Source organism: Chelonia mydas, chromosome 6 (assembly GCF_015237465.2).
Source record: "Chelonia mydas isolate rCheMyd1 chromosome 6, rCheMyd1.pri.v2, whole genome shotgun sequence".
In the NCBI taxonomy this organism is placed as follows: Eukaryota; Metazoa; Chordata; order Testudines; family Cheloniidae; genus Chelonia; species Chelonia mydas.
The window spans coordinates 27034475-27054779 of record NC_051246.2 but is presented as its reverse complement, the minus strand read 5'-3'; the positions used below and the strand labels follow the sequence as shown (position 1 = coordinate 27054779).

General features: G+C 42.7%; 1 protein-coding gene across 19 annotated transcripts in view; it reads right to left on the bottom strand.

Moving 5' to 3' along the window:
• Positions 1–20305, bottom strand: part of BRSK2 (BR serine/threonine kinase 2) — a 427587-nt gene that overhangs the window by 201104 nt on the left and 206178 nt on the right. For all 19 annotated transcript variants that reach the window (XM_043548957.1, XM_043548952.1, XM_043548954.1 and 16 more), the window contains exon 2: positions 4531–4625. In XM_043548957.1, the coding sequence (XP_043404892.1) occupies positions 4531–4625 (95 nt within the window). The remainder of the gene's footprint in view (positions 1–4530; positions 4626–20305) is intronic.

Here is a 20305-nt window from a genome sequence, read left to right as displayed (position 1 = left end):
AGAAGGGCTCCTTCCTATACAATTTGGGAAGTTATCCGAAGCAGGATGCATACCTTACTTCCTGTTCTTCTGAGAGTCCCCTTGTGGGAATGGGTAATACTACCATTGGTAAGCTCTCGCTCCAACTGTGGAAACCCAATACCCGTGCCCTAGGTTTAATAACGGTGGTTTGAGCTACAATTCAAAATAATGATCACTGAACAAAGAACCATGATTTGCTTTTAAGTTTCATTACTCATGGATAAATACCACATCCTGAATTCTCCATTGCACTAAGACCACTTCACATCACTGTAGCAGAAAATTATGCCCGCTTTCCAGCTCATTTAGACTACCCTTCGATTGCCAGGGTAGTGAAAAGAGGCTGTAACACAAGTGGAAATCATGTCCTGTGAGTCTTTCCTATACTCCTGTTACACGTCTCTTTCTCTGGAGGGATATATAAAGATTCAGCTCAAGCTTCACGATAACATGCTGACAGGATGCATTCACCAGCCTGTGGCAGTGACTTAAAGCTGCAATTTAGCCAATCAGCTACAAGGCCAATTCTTTATAATATTACTAGCACCCCTTGCCGCAGTTATTCAGGGCCCCATGTGTTCTGTGAGTCCACTGCTGCAGAACTTGTTGTAGAATCGACCGCCTGCTGAGAAATTGTGCTCCAGAATCTAAACGTCCATTTAAATAAACATAACTATGTTTCTTATGGTCAGATAGAAAATCTTGGACGCACGAACAAAGTATAAGCTCATGCCTGAATCTGCAGATAGGCTGAAACAATAGCTCTGAGAGGGGTGACGTGATCACATTAATCTCAAAGGGGATATTAACTCTGAAATCAAAAAAATAATAACCTGTCACCACTGTGAACGAAACTCACTGCTGATTATTTTAGCAGAAATATCCTACTTTTCTGTCTATCTCACAATCCCTAAATCCTTTCCACACCTCCGTAGGTGCCAAAAGCCACAACTGCTCCCAATCCATCTGCCGAAAGCTCCAGCATCACCTCTGACAACTGACATGATGCAGTGAGGCACTGACAGTAGACAAGTTTGCCGCAAATTCAAAACCTGAAAATACGAGGATAGCATAAATGAAATGGAATTTAATATTATAGTAAATAACACAAGGGCTACTATCCTGTACTACCATTTTCATTTTTAATTCATTAAAATCCTCCTTTTTAAAGTGCAAATGATGCTGGTACAGAACTTCCAATCTGCAGCACCACACAGAGTTCTGTAGAATCCAGAATGCTAGCTATGGAGTTCACAAGGTCTTTTGTAGATTTAAAGCGACAGGATGCCACAAACTCCATCTCCCCACCATGTTTGGAGGACTGTGAATGAGCAGCTCATAGAGTAACTCAGCTCTAGAGGATATAAACTTAACATGCAACACACAAGCTAAGATGTTCAAAACTGACTAGGCAGTTTAGTCACACAACTCACATTAATTTCAGTGGGGGTTGTGTGGCTCATTTCTCCTGTTGGCATTGAAAATCAAATCCACAGGGTCCAAATTTGTATTGTCAGTAGTGGCTACTGATTTATGGACATTGGACTCTCTGGGCCAAGTTCTCCTCTTGCTGACAAATAAGAAGTAACTCCATTGAAGTTAATGAGCCAGGTCCCCATCTGGAGAAAACTGCCATAACGCCATTGACTTCAACAGAGTTACATCTAATTTGCACGAGGGTAAGTGAGAGAAGAATCTGGCCCACTGTGTCCACAAATCAATGGATGCTACCAAACATGTAGATGGATGATCCAGCTCAAATCGGTTACACCAGTGCAAAAGTGGAGTGAAGGCAAAATCAGGCCCTCTGTCTTTTGTACGGATCTAAGACATAACACATTGTTGTTGCTTCAACCTAAAATCAATGTTCCAACCATGACAGAGGTGGACGTATGCAAGAAGCACGGCTCTCGGATTTATCCACAACATGAAAGTATAAGAACACCAAGTGCCTACTCCACAGACAACCCACACACATCTGCTTAGCAGTCTACCTACAATCCAGTCCCTTTGATGGGGCTCACATTATACATTTACTGCAGCTTCATGCTGCACCACGCCTGCTCTTGTGTCATCTCCACAGCAGCAGTTCTGTTAATTGAGACCAGCTGCTTCAATTCCGAATTATTCTCTCCAGAAATATTGATAGTATTACGCTATGATTAGAAAGCACTTTACCAAATGCCTCTCAATTCTGCAAAGCTCAGATGAGGAGCAGCTGTGGGGAGAAGGGCCAGTTCCCTGAATGTACAAAACACACAGAGAAAAAAGGGCTAGCTGAAAAAATAGTGGAGAAAGAAAAGCTCTAAGAAGCAGATACAGACGAAACAACAATGGCAGTCCTCTGCAGGAGAGAGCTGCATGCTGTGTGGGCCACTGGTGCTTATTTTAGATGCTGAAGGGCAGACTTCTTCCTTATGCTCTAGGGTAAATGGCCACAGTTCTGCATCCTCAATACTGCAGGTGGAAATGTTTATCAAATCCATTTCAGAGGTAGACTAAGGCAGGTTCCATGGATCTGGGCCCTGGTTTGGGAGAGTGTCTGTGGAGAGTGCAACATTTGGATCCATTGACTGAGGTGAGTGGCCCATTGGCAGAGAGAGCTACGGCCTGCCATTGGGACTGAGAAGCCAGAAGGAGCATTTGCAGGGTGGGACTGGCAGCATATAGCCACACACTATCTGACCCCACCTTGGGCTTCTTCCCTGTAGCTGCTGACTCTGCCCTGTAGGCTCTCAGCCAGCTGGCTGGCAGCAGCTGTATTGTAATGTTATAGTATGAATTGGGAGTAACTGAATTCATGTCTCCTCAGTTCTTCTCCTGAAGAACTGAGGATTAAAATAGCTAATAGTCCTCCCCAACTTAATTTAAGAGAATCAAAGCCTCGCCTCTGACCGTCAGACATAGACCAATCCTGAAAAGACATTTGGTCACTACATTTATGTAATAAATGAGATAGCCACTCCACTTCCATATGCTATCGCAGCCTATTGAGTATGCAGTGGAGACCCCTAGTAAGAGGAAGTTTTGTGGGCAGTGATGTGAAAGGTTCAGCAGGAAATCACAATACATGGTGTCCTGCAGAGAAGAATTTTGCAGAATTGCACAGGGAACGTGACACTCTTCAGCACTTATCCCTGAAAACAAGGGCCACCAATGCATTACTCCAGTTTTACACATAACTGGAGTAACATAACAGTGAATCAGGTCAAAGAAAAGGGATCACTTTGCAATGCTAGAAGTTCTGCTTTGCCCCCCCTCAATGAAATATCAATGAGACAAATAACATCTTTGATACAAGACACTGCACATTAAAAGGGTATCACAGTTAACATAAAACTCATGTTAAATAAATTCCTTACCTACGTTACTAATTAATCAAAGTATTAAAAGTCTAGTTTAATGTTTGCCAGGTATGCAGTTTGTTTACTTTTTCATTTTACTCCCCTTAGAAAACAAAACTAGACTGGGCAGTTGCCCTTTAAGTTCTAGTTTTTTTGCCGTCTATTTCAGTTCCTGGATTTTGTGGACTAGCACATGGCCAGTTGAGTTCCCAATGCTGAAGGTGATTGAGGAAAATATATCACTGAAATTCCAAAAAACAAAGGCTGAAAATATTTCCATTCACGTGAAGTAATGCTGACCCCCTTTTTCTATTAAATCTAAAGTTTGGACCTAAAATTAGCAGGGTGTTCTTTCAATCCCCAATTTTCCTTCCATTCCCAGTGAGGTTGTTGTACCTACTAGTACTGGAAAATAGCTACTATACATAAGCGCACACACAACGAAACTCCTCACAGTGACAATAGTGAAAAGACTTGTGTCTTCCACTAATGTGGAATGTGCCATATGCGGTCCACAATGGGTCACAAACTGCCCACACATTGGCCAAATTCACTGCTGTCTTAAACCGTGCAATTCTGTTGATTCCACTCATGTCAGGGCTGCATTTGGCCCTGCTGTTCATCAAATCAGACAAACAAAACAGCAGGTTCTCCTAGTAATTAAACTCATTGGGCTAGATCCTGATATGGTTTAAAATGTCATGGCTCCAATGTTATCAATGGAACTATACCAGTTTACACCAGACGAGGATCTGGTGCATTAGATCAAAGAGCAGAATGAAACCATACCACAGAACAGCAGCAAGAACACGCACATAACAGAATAGATGTCCTCACCAATCTCCAAGAGTAACAGGCATCACACACCATCTGGTGGAACTTAGAACCCCAACACATGCATCTGCCATAGCCCAGCAGTGACAGCACTGAGGCTGGCCGTTAATTTTGCTCTTAATTAAAGCACATGCATACTCCTTCTCTTTAATTCCAGCCGCCCCCACCCCTGAATTATTATTATTATTATTATTATTATGCACAACACAGTCCTAGAACTGACAGGGATGTTTGTTAAACATAATTAAAGATATTAATTTTGCATGGAACAGAAGCCACAGAGCCAAGAACTATGCTTCCCCCCCCCTCAAATCTCCCATTAGAAAATTACCTTCATTAGCACCGACTCGCTGAGCTTCTCTCTGTTGACAATTTTTATCGCGACCTTTTGACATGTTACACAGTGAACCCCCAACTTCACAAGCCCTGTAGGAGAAACAGAGAGATAGAGAGAGAAAGATGGTTAGAGACATCCCCTGTTAAGCTCTTTGCTGGTAGCATCTTACATGGCAGTTTGGCTATTTATATGCAAATGTTTTTCCATTAGTCCTTCTTACTCCCAGGAAAAAAAACCCCTGTGAATAATGAATAAACTGCAGAAGATCCTGCAGCACTAGGACTTAACCCATGTCTACACTAGGAATGCTTTGAGAGTATAGCTATATCAGTGTACTATACTGGCAAAGCACTTCTAATGCAGACGTAGCTTATACCAGTAAAACTGAGCTTTTGACAGTATTGCTTATTCCGGCCCCCACTAAGAGAAATGATCTATACTGGCTCAAGAGCAGTTCTTCCCATATAACTGTGTCTACAGAGGGGGCTTTTGCCAGCACAGCTATATCCATCGGGGATCATACCTCTTCACTCCACTGATTAATGGAGCTGTGCTGGCAAAATTCCATAGTGCAGACCTGGCCTAAGATCACTTCCAAATTCTCCCAGTGCTGCCACAATTAATGGGGCTGTCATCTTTCTATTTCAGTCTCTCGTGCTGGACAAATGGAAATCGTGATGCAATGTTATCACAGCATGCAAAAGCATCAACATGTTCTGATGCAATGTTGAAACCCACTGACAGTTTCCTGTCCCAAAATAATTTTCAGGGCAGTTATATGGTCATACATGCAACAGAATGAGGGAATCCTTCTCCGACCATTTATCTAAATGATACCAGAACATTTGGGACAGAGACAAACCTAAACAAATAAAAATAAAACCAACCAGTAACTGGCACTAGGGGTATCAATAGCTATTACAGACTATAGGTCAAATTCTTCTCTCATTTACAACAGTGTAAATCTGGAGTAACTCCAATGAGATCGCTCAATTTACACTAGTGTTAGACTAGCATTTGTCCCTTTACCTTTCAACTTCCCTTCCATAAAGTACGGTTCTGCTCTGAAGGGTAGCAACATAAAAATGACACCTTCTTACTCAACAGATCTACTTCCTGTGTGTATTCAGTCAGATCTGCTTGCCTTTAGTGACTAAAATAAGTTTTTGCTGCTTTTTACTCCCATCAGCACTGCAGAGCCAACACAGCTGCAGGAGAGTATGTTGGATTCTATTATTTCTTGTGCATCATCAACAGAACTGTCTATTAAGTTTGAATCAGTGAGACCCATGCAACCAATGGCACTGCACAAAATGGAAAAAATCCTGCTTCATTCTCAGAGCCCAGACTGGGGTTTAGAGTTAGGAGGAAAAAATCCATCTTTTTTACTTATAAGCTGAATATAGTGGATTTGGATCCTTGAGAGACAATGAACATTGGGAGGCCTTGTCACATGGCAAACCACACATCCAGATGGACTCATATTAGCCCATGTCTCCGAAAGATCTGGCCCCAGTGGAGTGAATGGGGGTTCTACCACTAAATCCAATGGTTTGTCCTCAGATGTATGCCTACTTTTTACATCCCTGTAAATCATAATTTGGGAACTGTGAAAATACCCTTATTTATGCCCAGGAAATGAATCCCACCCACCTTTCTAGCTCCCTCCCTCTTCTGCACTTTGCTCCAGGTTTGTTGGAACTTTCTCTTCACACACCACACAACCCGTGTTCAAACTCAGCTGGTCAAGTGCTGACACAGCACAAAGCACTTTTACTTTTCAGCCCTAACATAAACAAGTCATAGAAACGAAGAGCTCAGCAATGACAAACCCATTTGAAATTAGGTCCTGCAACAGCCTGCCCACTGCCTTGGGCAACTCCCTGCACCCAGCTGTGCTAGGACCGGACCACACGCCCACATCTAAATTCAGTCTACTCAATAAATTAACGGCATTGCTGGTGCACAGCTCTCACAGCAGCTGCAATGCTACCGCTGCTGCTCCTCTTTGGCTCCACTCCTTTGACTGGCCAGCGACTCCTTGGCACTAATCACTTGTGGCTATGCACAGATTTACTCTTTGTCCGTCGCTTTCCCCTGGCCTCCGGTGTGAGGCAGAGCTCTGAATGTCTTTTACAAAAAAAAGAAGTGCATCATGTTTGCATCAGCCTTAACTCTTCCCTCCCTGCCCCATACTAAAATACTCTGGCTTAACTCCCAGTTGTATTCTTTGTAGCTGGATTCCCAGCAGCCCCACTGTTGCAATGGTACAACACTACATGGTTGCACCATGCAGAACGCTGCCTGCGAGAGGACAGTGAAGGTGACAAAGGACTAACCTGAAGCAGTAGTGTTCTCCCCTAAGGTACTATATTGAATTGCTGGTACCTTAGATTGCAGGATCTGAATTCAAATGTGTTAACAGTTAAGGATGAGGTGGAGATTACTAATGCGTAACTGGAAAGTCTTGGAGACGTGAGTTCCCTATCTTTATCCCACACATGGGGAAACGTGTGCCACACATCCAAGTCTGGAGATTCTTAGTAAGCAGTGTCCGTTGGCCCACATGTGCACAGCTGCTCTCTTTGTGCTCCAGACAGAGGGCATAAGAGACAGTGCAAGCCGACACCTCTCCATTTCCTCTTCTTACCACGAATCAGATAAGATCCAAAGCAGAGGGGAAGGTACAAATAGGAACCACGCATCTCAAGAACTTCCAGTTACAGGTAAGTCACCTCCATTTCTTCTTTGAGTGTTGGTCCCTGTGTGTAACTGACAAGCAGTATACAGACAGGGGATGGGTGGGTGGGTGCAAGGGACTCCCTGAAAGGGGAGAAATATATATCAGAACGCCACTCATCAGTGTCTCATTGTCCAGTGCCTCTCCCTGGCCACGAACTTGTCAGACAACGTCGAAAGCTCAAGCTTAACCATTGTGTCTACCTCGTTAATAAATGTTAAACACTGAGAAACACTACATGTCTTGTAGAACCCAGACAATGAGCCTGATTGTACTTTCACATTGGTTCTACAATGGGTTAACTTCACTAACTTCAAGGAATTTCTCAAGATTTACATTGGCGTAACAGAGAACAGAATTAGGCCTTATATATTTGAGATCACTGGAATTTCTCTCTCCCGCCAAGCCAAATTTAAAAAATACAAATAAAGGAAGGTTGCTCTAGTGCTGCTTGTCTTGTGCCTGAGGTGCAGGTAGAGAGAGGACGACATTCTCAAGGGCTCTCAATCCAGCACCTTTCTCCAGCCCCAAATTCGCTTAACTGTGTATATTTGAAAAAGAAAAATTAAACCTTTCCTTTGGATTTTTGCTTGCCAATGTCACATGATGGCTACGAGCAAGAGACACTTTGTGTGTGTGTGGCCTGTTAGCGGCTAATCCACGTAAAGGATAAGAGCCTACTACTGCTAGTAGTTAAGCAAGTTGCTCTTTTAGTTCAAGCAGTAAAGGCTTTGGAGCTGAAAAGTCCCGGCTGCTATCCTTCCTGATAACCCATAGTGGGGAGTTGTTAAACAGAGGTGGATTGTAAGGGAATTTGAACACCTGTGCGCTTCAGATGTTTAGAATGAGCTTCTTCTGCCACACAGAGTGTGTAATGTGCTAGGTGTGTTATGTTTCCTTCTAGTGGCTAGTCTAGGGGATAAGAACCTAATAATGCAAATTAATTAAAGGAGTTACTCCTGTAGCTGAAGCGATAGAGCAGAGGATCCAGGGTTCCATCCTTCCTAATAGGGCACGGCAGAGGCATTGTTATAAAAGCCCTGGATTGGTTCCTGTTCGGTTCTTATTCTACAGTAAAATTAGCTAGCTCTTAGGACTCTGAGTTAAAGAAGTTCACTAATTAAAATTTTGTTTGTACAACACTTTTGGAGGTGCAAAGTGGTCCATACATTCTGGCCAGCCACTGGTGTAGCTCCACCAGTGCAATCCCTAAGGTAACAGTATGCTGTAATTTGCATTGGCACAGCTTATCCAGGATTTAAACAGAGGCAAGGTGCACCTGTGCAAATGATGCCTTTGCCAGTCTACCTTTAGGGTTTGAGCCAGTGCAGCTATACCAGTGGCAGAAACCCTCAGTGTAGACTAGTGATCAGTGTTTTATTTTAGAGCCCCTGCAGGCAGAGATCACTGGGAATCAAGCAAGTGCAAATAAAAGGTTTACATAACAATTCATCTGAACATCCCACCCCCATACTTTGCTCCCTCCTTTCTCACTGCCAAAGGGACTTCCACTTTCTATCCCTGGGTACCCCATGAGTATCAACATCCAGGGTCTACAAAATGGGCTGCTATAGATGAGGATATGATATGCAGACAGTTGACAATTTGTCAGGCTTCCTTGGGCCTCAGCTTCACTAGGAATGAAGCCCCCTAATTTCAGGTTGGGGGAGAAGGAAGGGAGTGAGGGGAGCTATCATCACCTTTTCATTTATAATTAAAAGCCAGAAACTGAAAATTCATAAGAGCATGTTGCTGTTTTCCACCAAACAGAAAGAAGGAAACCCACCAATGATACAAGGGAAAGGCTGACATGAGAACAAGAAGCGGAAATATCTTTGCCCTTCACGTCCTAATGCTATAGTGTCCTACTGACAAACCTATGGTTAAATCGTAAGCCTAGGGGTGAACTTGAGCTGCTAACCGGAGTTAAAAGCTGAGATGCTATGTCTTCTCTGCTATTCTAACCTGAGTTAGCTGACCCGAATTAAGAACACGCTTTCTTTTAAGGGGAGAAAAACCCATCTGTATGGGATTTAGTGTAGTCAGCTGTCCCTTGCTGTTCAATCCAGAGCAGGACTTAAGGACAACTTAGGCCTGATAGCCTGACTTCAATGGGAGTTTTGTCTGAGTAACATATCAGTAAGACCCTTCAGATTTGTGCACCTTGCATAGTCATTTATATCAGTACAAAGTGAGTATAAACCCGCACCAGTTCAGAATGGTGTTTTTTGCACAGGTGTAAATGATGACACAAGGTGCAAGGCAGTGGAAAATAAGGACCCCTGTGTAATGTGTTAACCTAGGAGCTAGTGAATCAGAGAAAAGCACAGGGTCTTTCTGGGGCCATTAGCCCTATTTCTGTCTACTGTGAGAGACACTCCAGGAGTAATATGGCAGTTATTTTTTCAGTCCTATCCAAACCTTGGCCTCTCCTGAGGATGCCAACAGAAGGCAGATTATCTTTTGGGAAGGGATCAAGTAAAGATCATGAATCAAGAAGTAATGTTGTCCTTTAAATATTGTATTTATGGTACATTCTGTGTTGATGCACATGTGTTCTCCCGTTCTTCCAGCGTTATAGGAAATTTCATGTGTGTTTCATGGTTCTGATTTTTTGAAAAACTATTATGTAAATGAGTGCATTATAAACATAAATAGCAATTTCGTTAAGTTATGCCCCACTAATTAGGGGAGATGTGCTCATATCTCTGTGAACAGAAAATGAATCAATGCTGTATTTGTAAATACTGATAATTGCCTGCAATAGGAAGACTACTGGGTCTTGAACTGCTGAAAAGATTTTAAATAATTTGATTCAGAAAGATGGCCTATCAAATGAACACTGCATACGGTCCATTTCTGGGAATCTAAATTGCTGTGAGCATGGGGGACCAAAGAGCAAACCCCATTTAGGAGCCAATTCTGGGAGCTGTTTTAGAAGCCCGCTCGGTGACCTGTCTGCCTAATTTGTTTTTAATGTTTTTTCTAATTGTTGGGAAGTGCCTCAGCCTATACAGGGCATTATTGCACCTTTTAAATCTTTGGTCGAGATAATCAGCTAATGTAAACGAGCATAGTTTCCCCGAAGTCAATAAAGATGCGCCCATTTCTATCAGCAAAGACTCCATATGTGCATATTTGTTTTTAATATCATTTAATTTTTTCAGAGCTTTTGGACAGTTTGGTTTATTTAGATCAGCGCCATTATATCCAGTACCAAGTTAGTGGAGAAGAAAGGGACACTTTAAAATATGGCCATATAATACTTTAAGTGCAAGCATTCTTAAAATTAACAAGTTTGTTATTAACTTCTAGTAACCATCTCTCTAGTGGCAACTAAGTGGATAAAATGTTTTTTTGTGCTAGATAATTTCTGGCATATGAATCGGCACAAATGCTGTACAGTATATTCAGAGAAGCAACACAGAAGCAACTTTAAAGTTCCTGGAAACTCTAAATGAAACGCCAAAGCCCAAGAGCTACTTATGGCCACAGGGTTGAGCACTTCATGGCTGCTGGAAACAGAGTCAAATTCCAACCCCACCAAAAGCAATGGCAAAACTTAGACATAACTCACCAAAACCAGCATGTTAATACTCAGTTCTTACTCAGGCAAAATTCTGCCTGACTTCAATGGGAGTTTTGTCTGAGTAACGTATCAGTAAGAACCTTCAGATTTGTGCAATGTGTCCAGAAAGAAGCAATAGAAATAAAAAGTTCTGGTCATTATTAAATGCTCTGGCGTCTACTTTAGAAAGAGTTATTTGAATGTTGAGAGGCTCCATGCTATTCCATAGCGAGAAGCACCGGTGGTCTTGCTCAAATCCATATGGGACATCTATCAGTATCTCAAAGCTCACACAAAATCTGGCTCAGTTACCGCTCTCTGCTTTGGAGAAACCCAAAGACTGGAAAAAGGGACTCAAGGGTTAAAAACAATCATCATTCAAATGGCTGTAGATAATGAAAATCAGGAAATGCTGACACTAGGATTGCCAGAACAGTGGGTCTGCTCACTACCCTGCCTAGTCAGCAAAGGCAGCAGCCAGAGAGGCCCTGTCTTGTACCTTATACCTAGCTTGTACATCCTGGGCATGTGGGATGAGAATGAGGGAAGAGAATCAAGAATCAGATCAGATGAATGGACTAAGGGGCCCTGGCTACATTCCAGACAATAGTATCCTGCTCATTTGAATTATCACTTAGGAGTCTGTCCAGACTAAAGATATTGCTCTTGTTTTAATTTAATAAATTAATAAACTAATTGCAAATGCTAATCTAGATACTCCAGGACACAAATGTTTGTGGTTTACCTCAGGGCTCAGCCTAGCACTGGCAATGAATTAGTCTGAATTAAAACTAGAGCAAAAACTACATTAGTCATACCCCAGTTAGTCCTATTTTCACAGGGGCCTCAATATGGCTCTGAAAGTCTGCATGTGTATGTGTGTAATCACCTGTGTATGCACTTTTCAGCACTAAAACCTGTGCATATAAATGATAGAATTTACATACTCATATAAACTGGGATTTGCGTTTGTAAATCCTATCAGGTGTTCCTGACTAAAAAGTACACACACAGGTATTTACACAGATCTGCATGCCCCAAAACAGAGCACTTCTGACAATGAAGTCCTAAAAGAAGCAAACAAAACTATTCACACACAGAAGAAGCTGGAGAAAATGTTTATAAAATGTGAGATTTCTACCCCTCACAACAAATATCTTTGGGGTTAAATCAACTCAGTTACACCAGATGGCAACACTGACTTCAATGGAGTCACGCAGGATTTACACTGATGTAACCGGGATTAGAATTTGGCCCACAGCGACTCAATTTCCACAGCTGTAAAATAAGGATAATACTTACTTACCTACCTTGCAAGGATTTTAGGGGGATTAACTGATTAATCCTTATAAAGAACTTTGAAAAAAATCTAAAGCCCTGTGTAAATTCTAAGTATTATTACTAGCAAAACTGCATCTAAAATACAATTCTGAAAAGAAATATCTATTTCATTTCTTGTTAGCAGCTCCTATTTCATTCACCACATTTTTCTGGTCCGTAACTTTATGGTTCTTCACAGTACGTTTCCTACTTTCATAGCTGCATTTGCAATAAGTTTGTGTCAGAGCATCTTGCTTATGGAAATCAATAATTGTCCTTAATTACTCGGTCCCCTCATTGAGCAGATGTTTATTTTTCTATAGCAATTGTTATCTCTAATTATTGTCTTTAAAATAAACACAGTTTTATATCAAGTGACATACAAATTATATGGTGTCAGTTTATAATTGGAAGTGGGGGGTGTGGTAGTTTAATCTATAAATCTAAACAGATGTGGATGGAGGTACCCTGCTCTGTAATGAAGTAATTTGACCATGAGCTGTTCTACAAAGATTCCAGGGCTGGAAGGCTGTTCTTAGGAGCCTGTGCAATAACTGCTTCTAAATTGAATAAACTGTAATTACAGTAGAAGTAAAGCCAGCGTTCAAATTTTCAGCATGAGAATGGAGGGAGCAGCTCATCAGTGCCAGGATTCACACTTCCTGGCTCAGAACACAATGGGGAGGCATACATCAAATCACGACAGCCTGGATTCACTCTCTTAGGGCTCAGAGCCGGGGGTGGCCGGGGAGAACACACATTAGTTCACCAGTGCTAGGTTTCACACTGTGTGCCGTGGAGATGATGGTGGGATCATCCTCTGAGCAATGCAGGATCAAGACACAGAACTGAGATCAGCTCGAGTGATTTTTATCTTGGTCTCTTGCTTATAATATTTTGCATAGCAGTACTTCTTGCAAACTCTTTGTGTCAGCTGCACGGAGTAGAGAATGCGACTGAGGCGTTCCTTTGACATGCTGCCTTCCTCGACTTACTACACACATGCACATGTCCAAAGTCTCCCCTGGGAAACCAGAGCAGAAACCTCAATGGAAACATTGGTGCCACCATTATTAAAATGCTTTTGTTTCACCAGTTGGAGAAAAAAAAAGCCAACCTAAACAAGTTGAAGTTTCTTGGGATTTTTCAACAGCTCGTGACTTCCTACCAGCTGGGCTTTTATTTCAGAGCAGCTCTTCATTCCCTCACAAAACACTTGGGGAACTATACTTTGCTGCCACTGGAGAGGCACAGGTGGCAGCTCCAGAAGACACGTGTGAAAACGCCCAGGCAAAGCTCCTCATGGACTAGAGGAGAGGACAGTGGCTTCATTTTTTAATTAAACAGATATAACAATATTACAGAGCTCTTCATGGCTGCAATAGTGAAAACTGCCTTCTTCACAGCTCTGAATGAGCCCTGGGAAAATTCTGCCTCTGACCCCAATCTTCCAGCCCCAGAAGCTGAGAATCTGTGCTCCTCCTTGAGGAAACCTCCTTGAGATCAAAGTCCACCTTCAGAGCTCATTAATCCATTACCAGTAGGTGCCAGAGGGCAGCTATTCTCAAGCACAAGGGAAAGTGGTACGAGGTACAGAAGAGCCCTGACTGTCTATCCCTCATAAGATAACTTTTAAAAAACATGTCAGTGTAATTAGGTAGCAACTGGGTAATGAGCCATGTTGTCCTACCTTGGTCTAGTGATCCACTGAGGAGGATTGATGCTCTAACACAGTGGTTGTCAACCAGGGGCCCGGGGCCGCAAGCAGGTTTCAGGGGGGCTGTCAAGAAGGGCTGGCATTAGACTTGCTGGGGCCCAGGGCAGAAAGCCAAAGCCCCTCCGCATGGGGCTGAAGTGCAGGGCCGATTGCCCTGCCACCCGGCGCTGAAGCCTGAGCAGCTTAGCTTCACGGGGCCCCCTCTGGCATGGGGCCCAGGCAATTGCCATTCTTGCTACCCCTTAATGCCAGCCCCGGCTTTTATATGCAGAAAAATAGTTGTTCTAGCATGGGTGGGCCATGGAATTTTTATAGCATGTTGGGGAGGGGGGACTCAGAAAGAGGAGACAGTGGGGCACAGATTGTTCTTCATATGTTTATTGAATTGATGTTTTAATCCTGTTTCCTTTGTTCATTTCTACGTTCTCTGCTACCTCTTCCCCTCTCCCCACGTTTCTTCCATCTTTCCTGTGTGTGGCTCCCCCATGACAAAGGGCCTCCTGCATTTCAGGGACTTGCCTTATATTTTCTTTGTGCGATTAGCTATCCATGAGTCTAATGAAGCAGTCCTCGGCCTTATTGTTACACTAGCCCCACGGTTTTCAAATTGGCCAGAATGTTCTTCATCCTGCAAGTCCTTGCACAGAGCACAACAGAGCTGTGCAACTCGCAGCCTTGGGCGCAACATGGCAAGGGCAGTTTTTTATGCTCCGGTGGAAATGTGAATGCAGGATATACCTGACACATTTCATGGTCAGCACCAGAGAGGCTTGACCCTGCACAGCTGACGTAAGGAACACTGAGTACAAGCATCAAAAGTAAGGAGCAGGATAAGGGGAGCACCGGGGATCCAGATCCTAAATCTAGGCCTGATCCAGCACCCACTCATGTCAATGGAAAGCCTCCCACTGCTGTCAGTGGGCTTTGGCCCAAACACCTGTTGAGAACACCACAGTGTGGTCCCCCAGTTACTGGCAGGAGACGTGGCCAAAGAAGAGAGAACTCAGCTATTTGTCTTATTTGTATGTTTATGATTAATGTGTCTTTCCAGACTCACCTATCTTCCATCCACACTTTGTCCCTTTTTACCCTGTGCTCTTGAGCATAAGGGAGTAAGTGTGTCAAGGAGACTGAGGCTTACTATTGTGGATGATTACATCTAGCGCTTAACGTAACTCAGTACTACCCATCATATTAGCTGCAGCTTAGTTGAACGGACCATTTAAGGGCCATGCTTGGGACAAAGAGGTGAGATGCACCAGGTTTATCTGGTAGGAGCAAGCTGGGAACCCGTTCAGCATCCCAGTAGCCTGTAATAATATATGCAGGCGTTTTAGTCCATTAGCAGATATTCCTTTAAAAGGATTTCCCCAACCAGTGGGGTTTATGTAATCAGTGTAGGGAACCTTCACAGGTAATTATCTAACAAGTTCATCTCATTGTCAATTTCACCAGCCTTCCAGGTTCAATTGCAGCACAGAGGGAAAGCCTGGGCTTTAGGGTGGGATGAGTTTGAAAAAATAAGAGAAGTGCTTGATCATCATCCATTTCCCATCTTCAGTCTCAGGATCCCAAGTTCCTAGAGAGCAAAAAGCTGCCAGTTATGGATGTGCCCAGGTACACTGCAAACAGGGTCTGAAAATTATCTATTTCCCATTTCAAATTTTCATGGGCCCTCATCTTTCCAACCACAACCAGCTGGGCAATTTAAGAGTATAATATTTATTATATGCATCAAGCATAAGGCTCAAACCTCATGATTCAATGTCATCACACACAGATGTAATATTACGTTATCTCAGGGTCCCAGGACAAAGAGGTTGCAATCTAAAAGAGAACCCTATCAAAGCTTCTAGGCTGAGCTTTTTTTTTTTTAAAGAAAGGCCTAAAGTTCGGCCCCCAAACCCCCATTTAGACCATATTTAGCCACCAGTGACTGCAGCATCCCCTCTCAAATCCCACCTCTTTTAAAAGGGACTTATAGTCTGTAGTCACTTTCACACTAAATAAATACATACAATAAATAAAAATGAAAGTATAGCACATACACAGAAGTGACAGCCATGTGACATACTGAGGAACTACATAATATATTGCAAAGTCATATGATACATTTATTTACCATGAACCTTTGATCACTTCACATGCCCTTTACCCATTAATCTGACTCCACTTGGATTTAGCATTCTGAAACCATGAGCAACTTCCAACAGCTGGATTTTCCCCCCTCCCCCCAAATTACCCCTTCCTGAGGCCTAGAATTGCCAAGATTCAGTCTTGCACAAGTGACTGCTTTTTCCATACCTAAAAATGTCCTCACTTTAATGGCTAATACCTTGTGGCTCTATAGAGCTGGAAACAGGAGAATGATTACCAGCTTCCCTAAGGGACCTGACACCTCTTCTTACGTAAAATTGGCCAGAGAGATCAGCCTTTACAAGTGTGACATTTTTGAGATATAGAAAAGTTACTTTGGGTGATTTTTAGACATTTAGATAGGTTCCTCCGAGTCCTACACAGCTGAACTCACAGTAACTAAGGCATCTGGGTTTATCGGCGGAAGGCGAAAAGAAATAATCCCAATGCAATTTTGAAAACTCTCCAAAATCTTCCTAAAACAACATATGTGGTATATAAATAATACATGAAGGCATAGGTTGATCATCATTCATTTGAAATAACCTGAATAATTCAGTTGGGGCTCGGCCACTTGTGAGCAATGCACCCATCTCAAACTCAAACCAATAAATCCTTTATAGCACATTCGGCCTAGGTGTTATGACAATACAAATAAATAATGATGATAACCCCCTAAGACTATAAATTAAATAGAACAATGTAAGGAAAATCTTTACTATCACAGCCCTCTAGACACAAGTATTAGTTGCCTCAGTGACTGCATCATTATATTGTCTTTTCCTCATTCTTCCCATCTCTGACTGCTCCCTGTGTTGTTATCTCCTCCTTTTCTTGACTTGTCTTAAGTTGAAAGCTCTGTGGGGAAAGAGAATCTGCCTTTATTTGTTTTCTGGGGCACCATGTAATCATATGGCTGTGTAATAATAAATAAATAATAATAATAATAATATAAAATACCAGACTTTGCCTCTGACTCAGTTTGGGACCTTGAGAAAGTCATTTAATTTTTCTGTTCCTCAGTTTCCCACCTGTAAAACTGGGATAGCAATATTTGTCTATCACAGAATGTTATGAGACATAATTAGGGTCTGACTCCTGTTCTCACTGAAGACTACAGGAGAAACAGTGTTTGCTTCAGTGGGATCAAGAGTGGGGCTTCATGTTTGTAAAGTTTACAGTGCTGTGTCAGTGCAAAGTATTGTTGTGTAAAGTATTTACAATGAGATGCACAATCAGTACAGCCCCAATTCAGTAAGGTACTTAATTGACTTCAAGGGAGCTACTCACATGCTTAAAGTTAGGCACGTGCTTTGGTAACTTGGTCAATCAATGCTAAATCAGGAAGGGAGTAGGAAAGAAAAAAACCTGGGATTAAAACAGAACTGGCTCTTTAATGTACGTTCTACTTTCACTTTAGTTCATTCCAAGATTCCACAACCTGGAGAGTTTTCTTTAAATATAGCTGCGGATACAACCTAGAGTTAGTTTAAACCCAGAACAAATTCAAACTTACCATTCACTTTATAGTCACAAAACCAGTGAGATCTCCCACCCCCTTTCAACCCTTCAACAAGTGAAGATTTTTAAATTCCAATTTAATTAATATCACAACAAGGATGGCATTCCCCCAAAATTGGAAATCTCTTGAGGTAGGAGTGGAGGTTTGGTACTGAAGACCCCTATAAAAAAGCCAGAGGATGCACTCTTCACAAAATGGGGCTGGCCACTTAACACTTCATCCAGAGAGCTCACTGCCGATATAGCCTGCTGTGCCTTCCTGACTTCTCTCAATCCCCCACCGATAGATCTTTAGCAGGATTTGCACCAACTGCAGATACGCTGCTCTTCAGTAATGACCCCGGAGAAAATGTGGATACGCTGCACCTATGCTATGAACAAAATGCCAAGTACCAGAAGCTGACTCAGTGCATCCAACTTTGCTGGGTTTCTGAATCGACACCTGGGTGTCAATGAGGTGTGGGGTTTGACTCCAAAGCCTAGTTAGGTGCCCAATCCATCTCCCACAGAATTCACTGGAAAGATTCCCATAGACTTTAAATGGGAGTTGGATTGGGCCCTTTATCAGTACTAGACAGGAACCTGTGCCCCTCTGTCAGGGAAGGAAGGTTACAAAGTAGAGAATGGCCTCGATCAAAGCCCTGGATCCAAGCAGCTTCCTTGATCTTTGGGGAAATTTGGAACCAAATCCACACTCTACGGCTGAGGCCATCTGTTTCTAACTGGGATTGTTCTGCACAGGAAGGAAAAAGTCACTTTATCAATGCAAGGAACAATCATTAAAGGCAGCGGGCTTATCTACAACTCTAGTTCTTCCCCTATAAAAAAATCAATACTAATAACAAGACAGTAGTGATGAGAGCCCTGGGCCTGATTCTCCTCTCACTGACAACAGTTTTATATTTGTGTCATTCCACTGACTTATGTGAAGTTACTCCTGATTTGTACTGACGTATGTGAGAGGAGAAGCAGGCACAGGGCTGGATTAAGGCAATCCAAGGCCTAAAGCTCACCTATGCATGGGCCCCCACATAGTTCCCTCTTAGTAGCCCTACCCCTATGCTATGATCCAGTCCCTATTTGGAGTAACAACGGCCGGGGTCTCCTTCCTCTCCCAGAGAGGCAGGGAAAATTGCATGGGGCCCTCTTCATTTTCCTCAGGAGCAGTAGGAGTCCCTTCTCCATACATAGAGATGCCTCCAGTATTTTCCCCAAATAAGAAGCCAAAGTGTGTCTGCTTAAATGGTAGGCCAAGCCCAATGCACTGTTCTCCTGCCATACAGAGTCCTCCTCTGGACTGGTGATGCCAGTGTCCCCAAGAGTAGTTAACATCCCATTGAGATGAATGGACAGTTCAGACCTCTCAGAGTCAGGCAACCATCACTGCATCAGTTACATCTGGTTCATATTTACAAGTGTTTGTTTGCAACCATGAAGCCAAGAAACATATATATATTTTTAAATGAATCCTGAGATTCTGATGCAATCATATCATTCTGGGAGCTAGAGCCGTAGGCACCAGCCTATAGAGTCTTAATCCGGCCCTGATCAGGCCCACTGATTTTTAAATGCCTTACGTCCTCCCTGCTCCTCTCTGGCAAACTGAATTAATTATACGGAACCAGGTTGTGAGGCTAGAGCCCCCATGACACAGTTGTAAAAGATGGTTTTTCTCATCCAATGGGACTCTTCTCTGTACAAAGAGCAGGAAAGCCAAAATATGGAGTTCTCACAATTAGATCACAGACCAAAAAATAATACAATAGCTCTGACCTGGGGAGAAGAAAGAACTGAAACCCTAAATCCAGTTTACAAAAGGAAAGCTATCAAAAAAGGATTAAAGGTCAAAACAGTCAGACTATTCTCATTTGAATGAACAGCAAAAACAGACATATCACCCACTCCCGCAGCTTCCAAATGTACTGTTTTTAATTTGGGAGCAATGGTTTGGGTCATGGAATGGAAGACATCTGTCGCTGTCTAGGCTGGGAAGAACAAAAACTGCCAGCTCAGGTTTTACAAGCTGCACCGCTCCTGGCTCACTGTGTTCCTTATACAGAGAGCAGGAGGTCAGCTTCAGTATACCTTTAGAGCAGAAAAGGCCCCAACTCCTCATTATTTTAAGGCAGTGCTTATGAAATACAATATATTATCATCTCCAGAGCCAGATCAGCTGTGCCTGCAAAACTAGAAAAAGAATTTCAATTTCCTTTCAGAAGAAAAATGTTTGCACACACACATACACACACACAGTCGCAGAGACTACTGGCTTTTAAACCACAGCACAGGAGTGTGAAGCAATGCTATCAAAATGTACCTTGGCAGCATGTCCCCATTCCAGTTTTTCCCTGCAGGAATCACTTACTGGAGGGAGTGTGGGCTGTGGGAGATCTCACAGCTAGCCTTGTCTCCACCTCTCCCAGCAGGGCTCTTTGGAAAGGTTGGTATAGGAGAGTTCTCAGGGCCTGATCCGAAGCCCACTACAGTCAGTGGAAAGCTTCTCATTAATAGAAAAGGAGTACTTGTGGCACCTTAGAGACTAACCAATTTATTTGAGCATAAGCTTTCGTGAGCTACAGCTCACTTCATCGGATGCATCAATGCTTATGCTCAAATAAATTGGTTAGTCTCTAAGGTGCCACATCCGATGAAGTGAGCTGTAGCTCATGAAAGCTTATGCTCAAATAAATTGGTTAGTCTTTAAGGTGCCACAAGTACTCCTTTTCTTTTTGCGAATACATACTAACACGGCAGCTACTCTGAAACT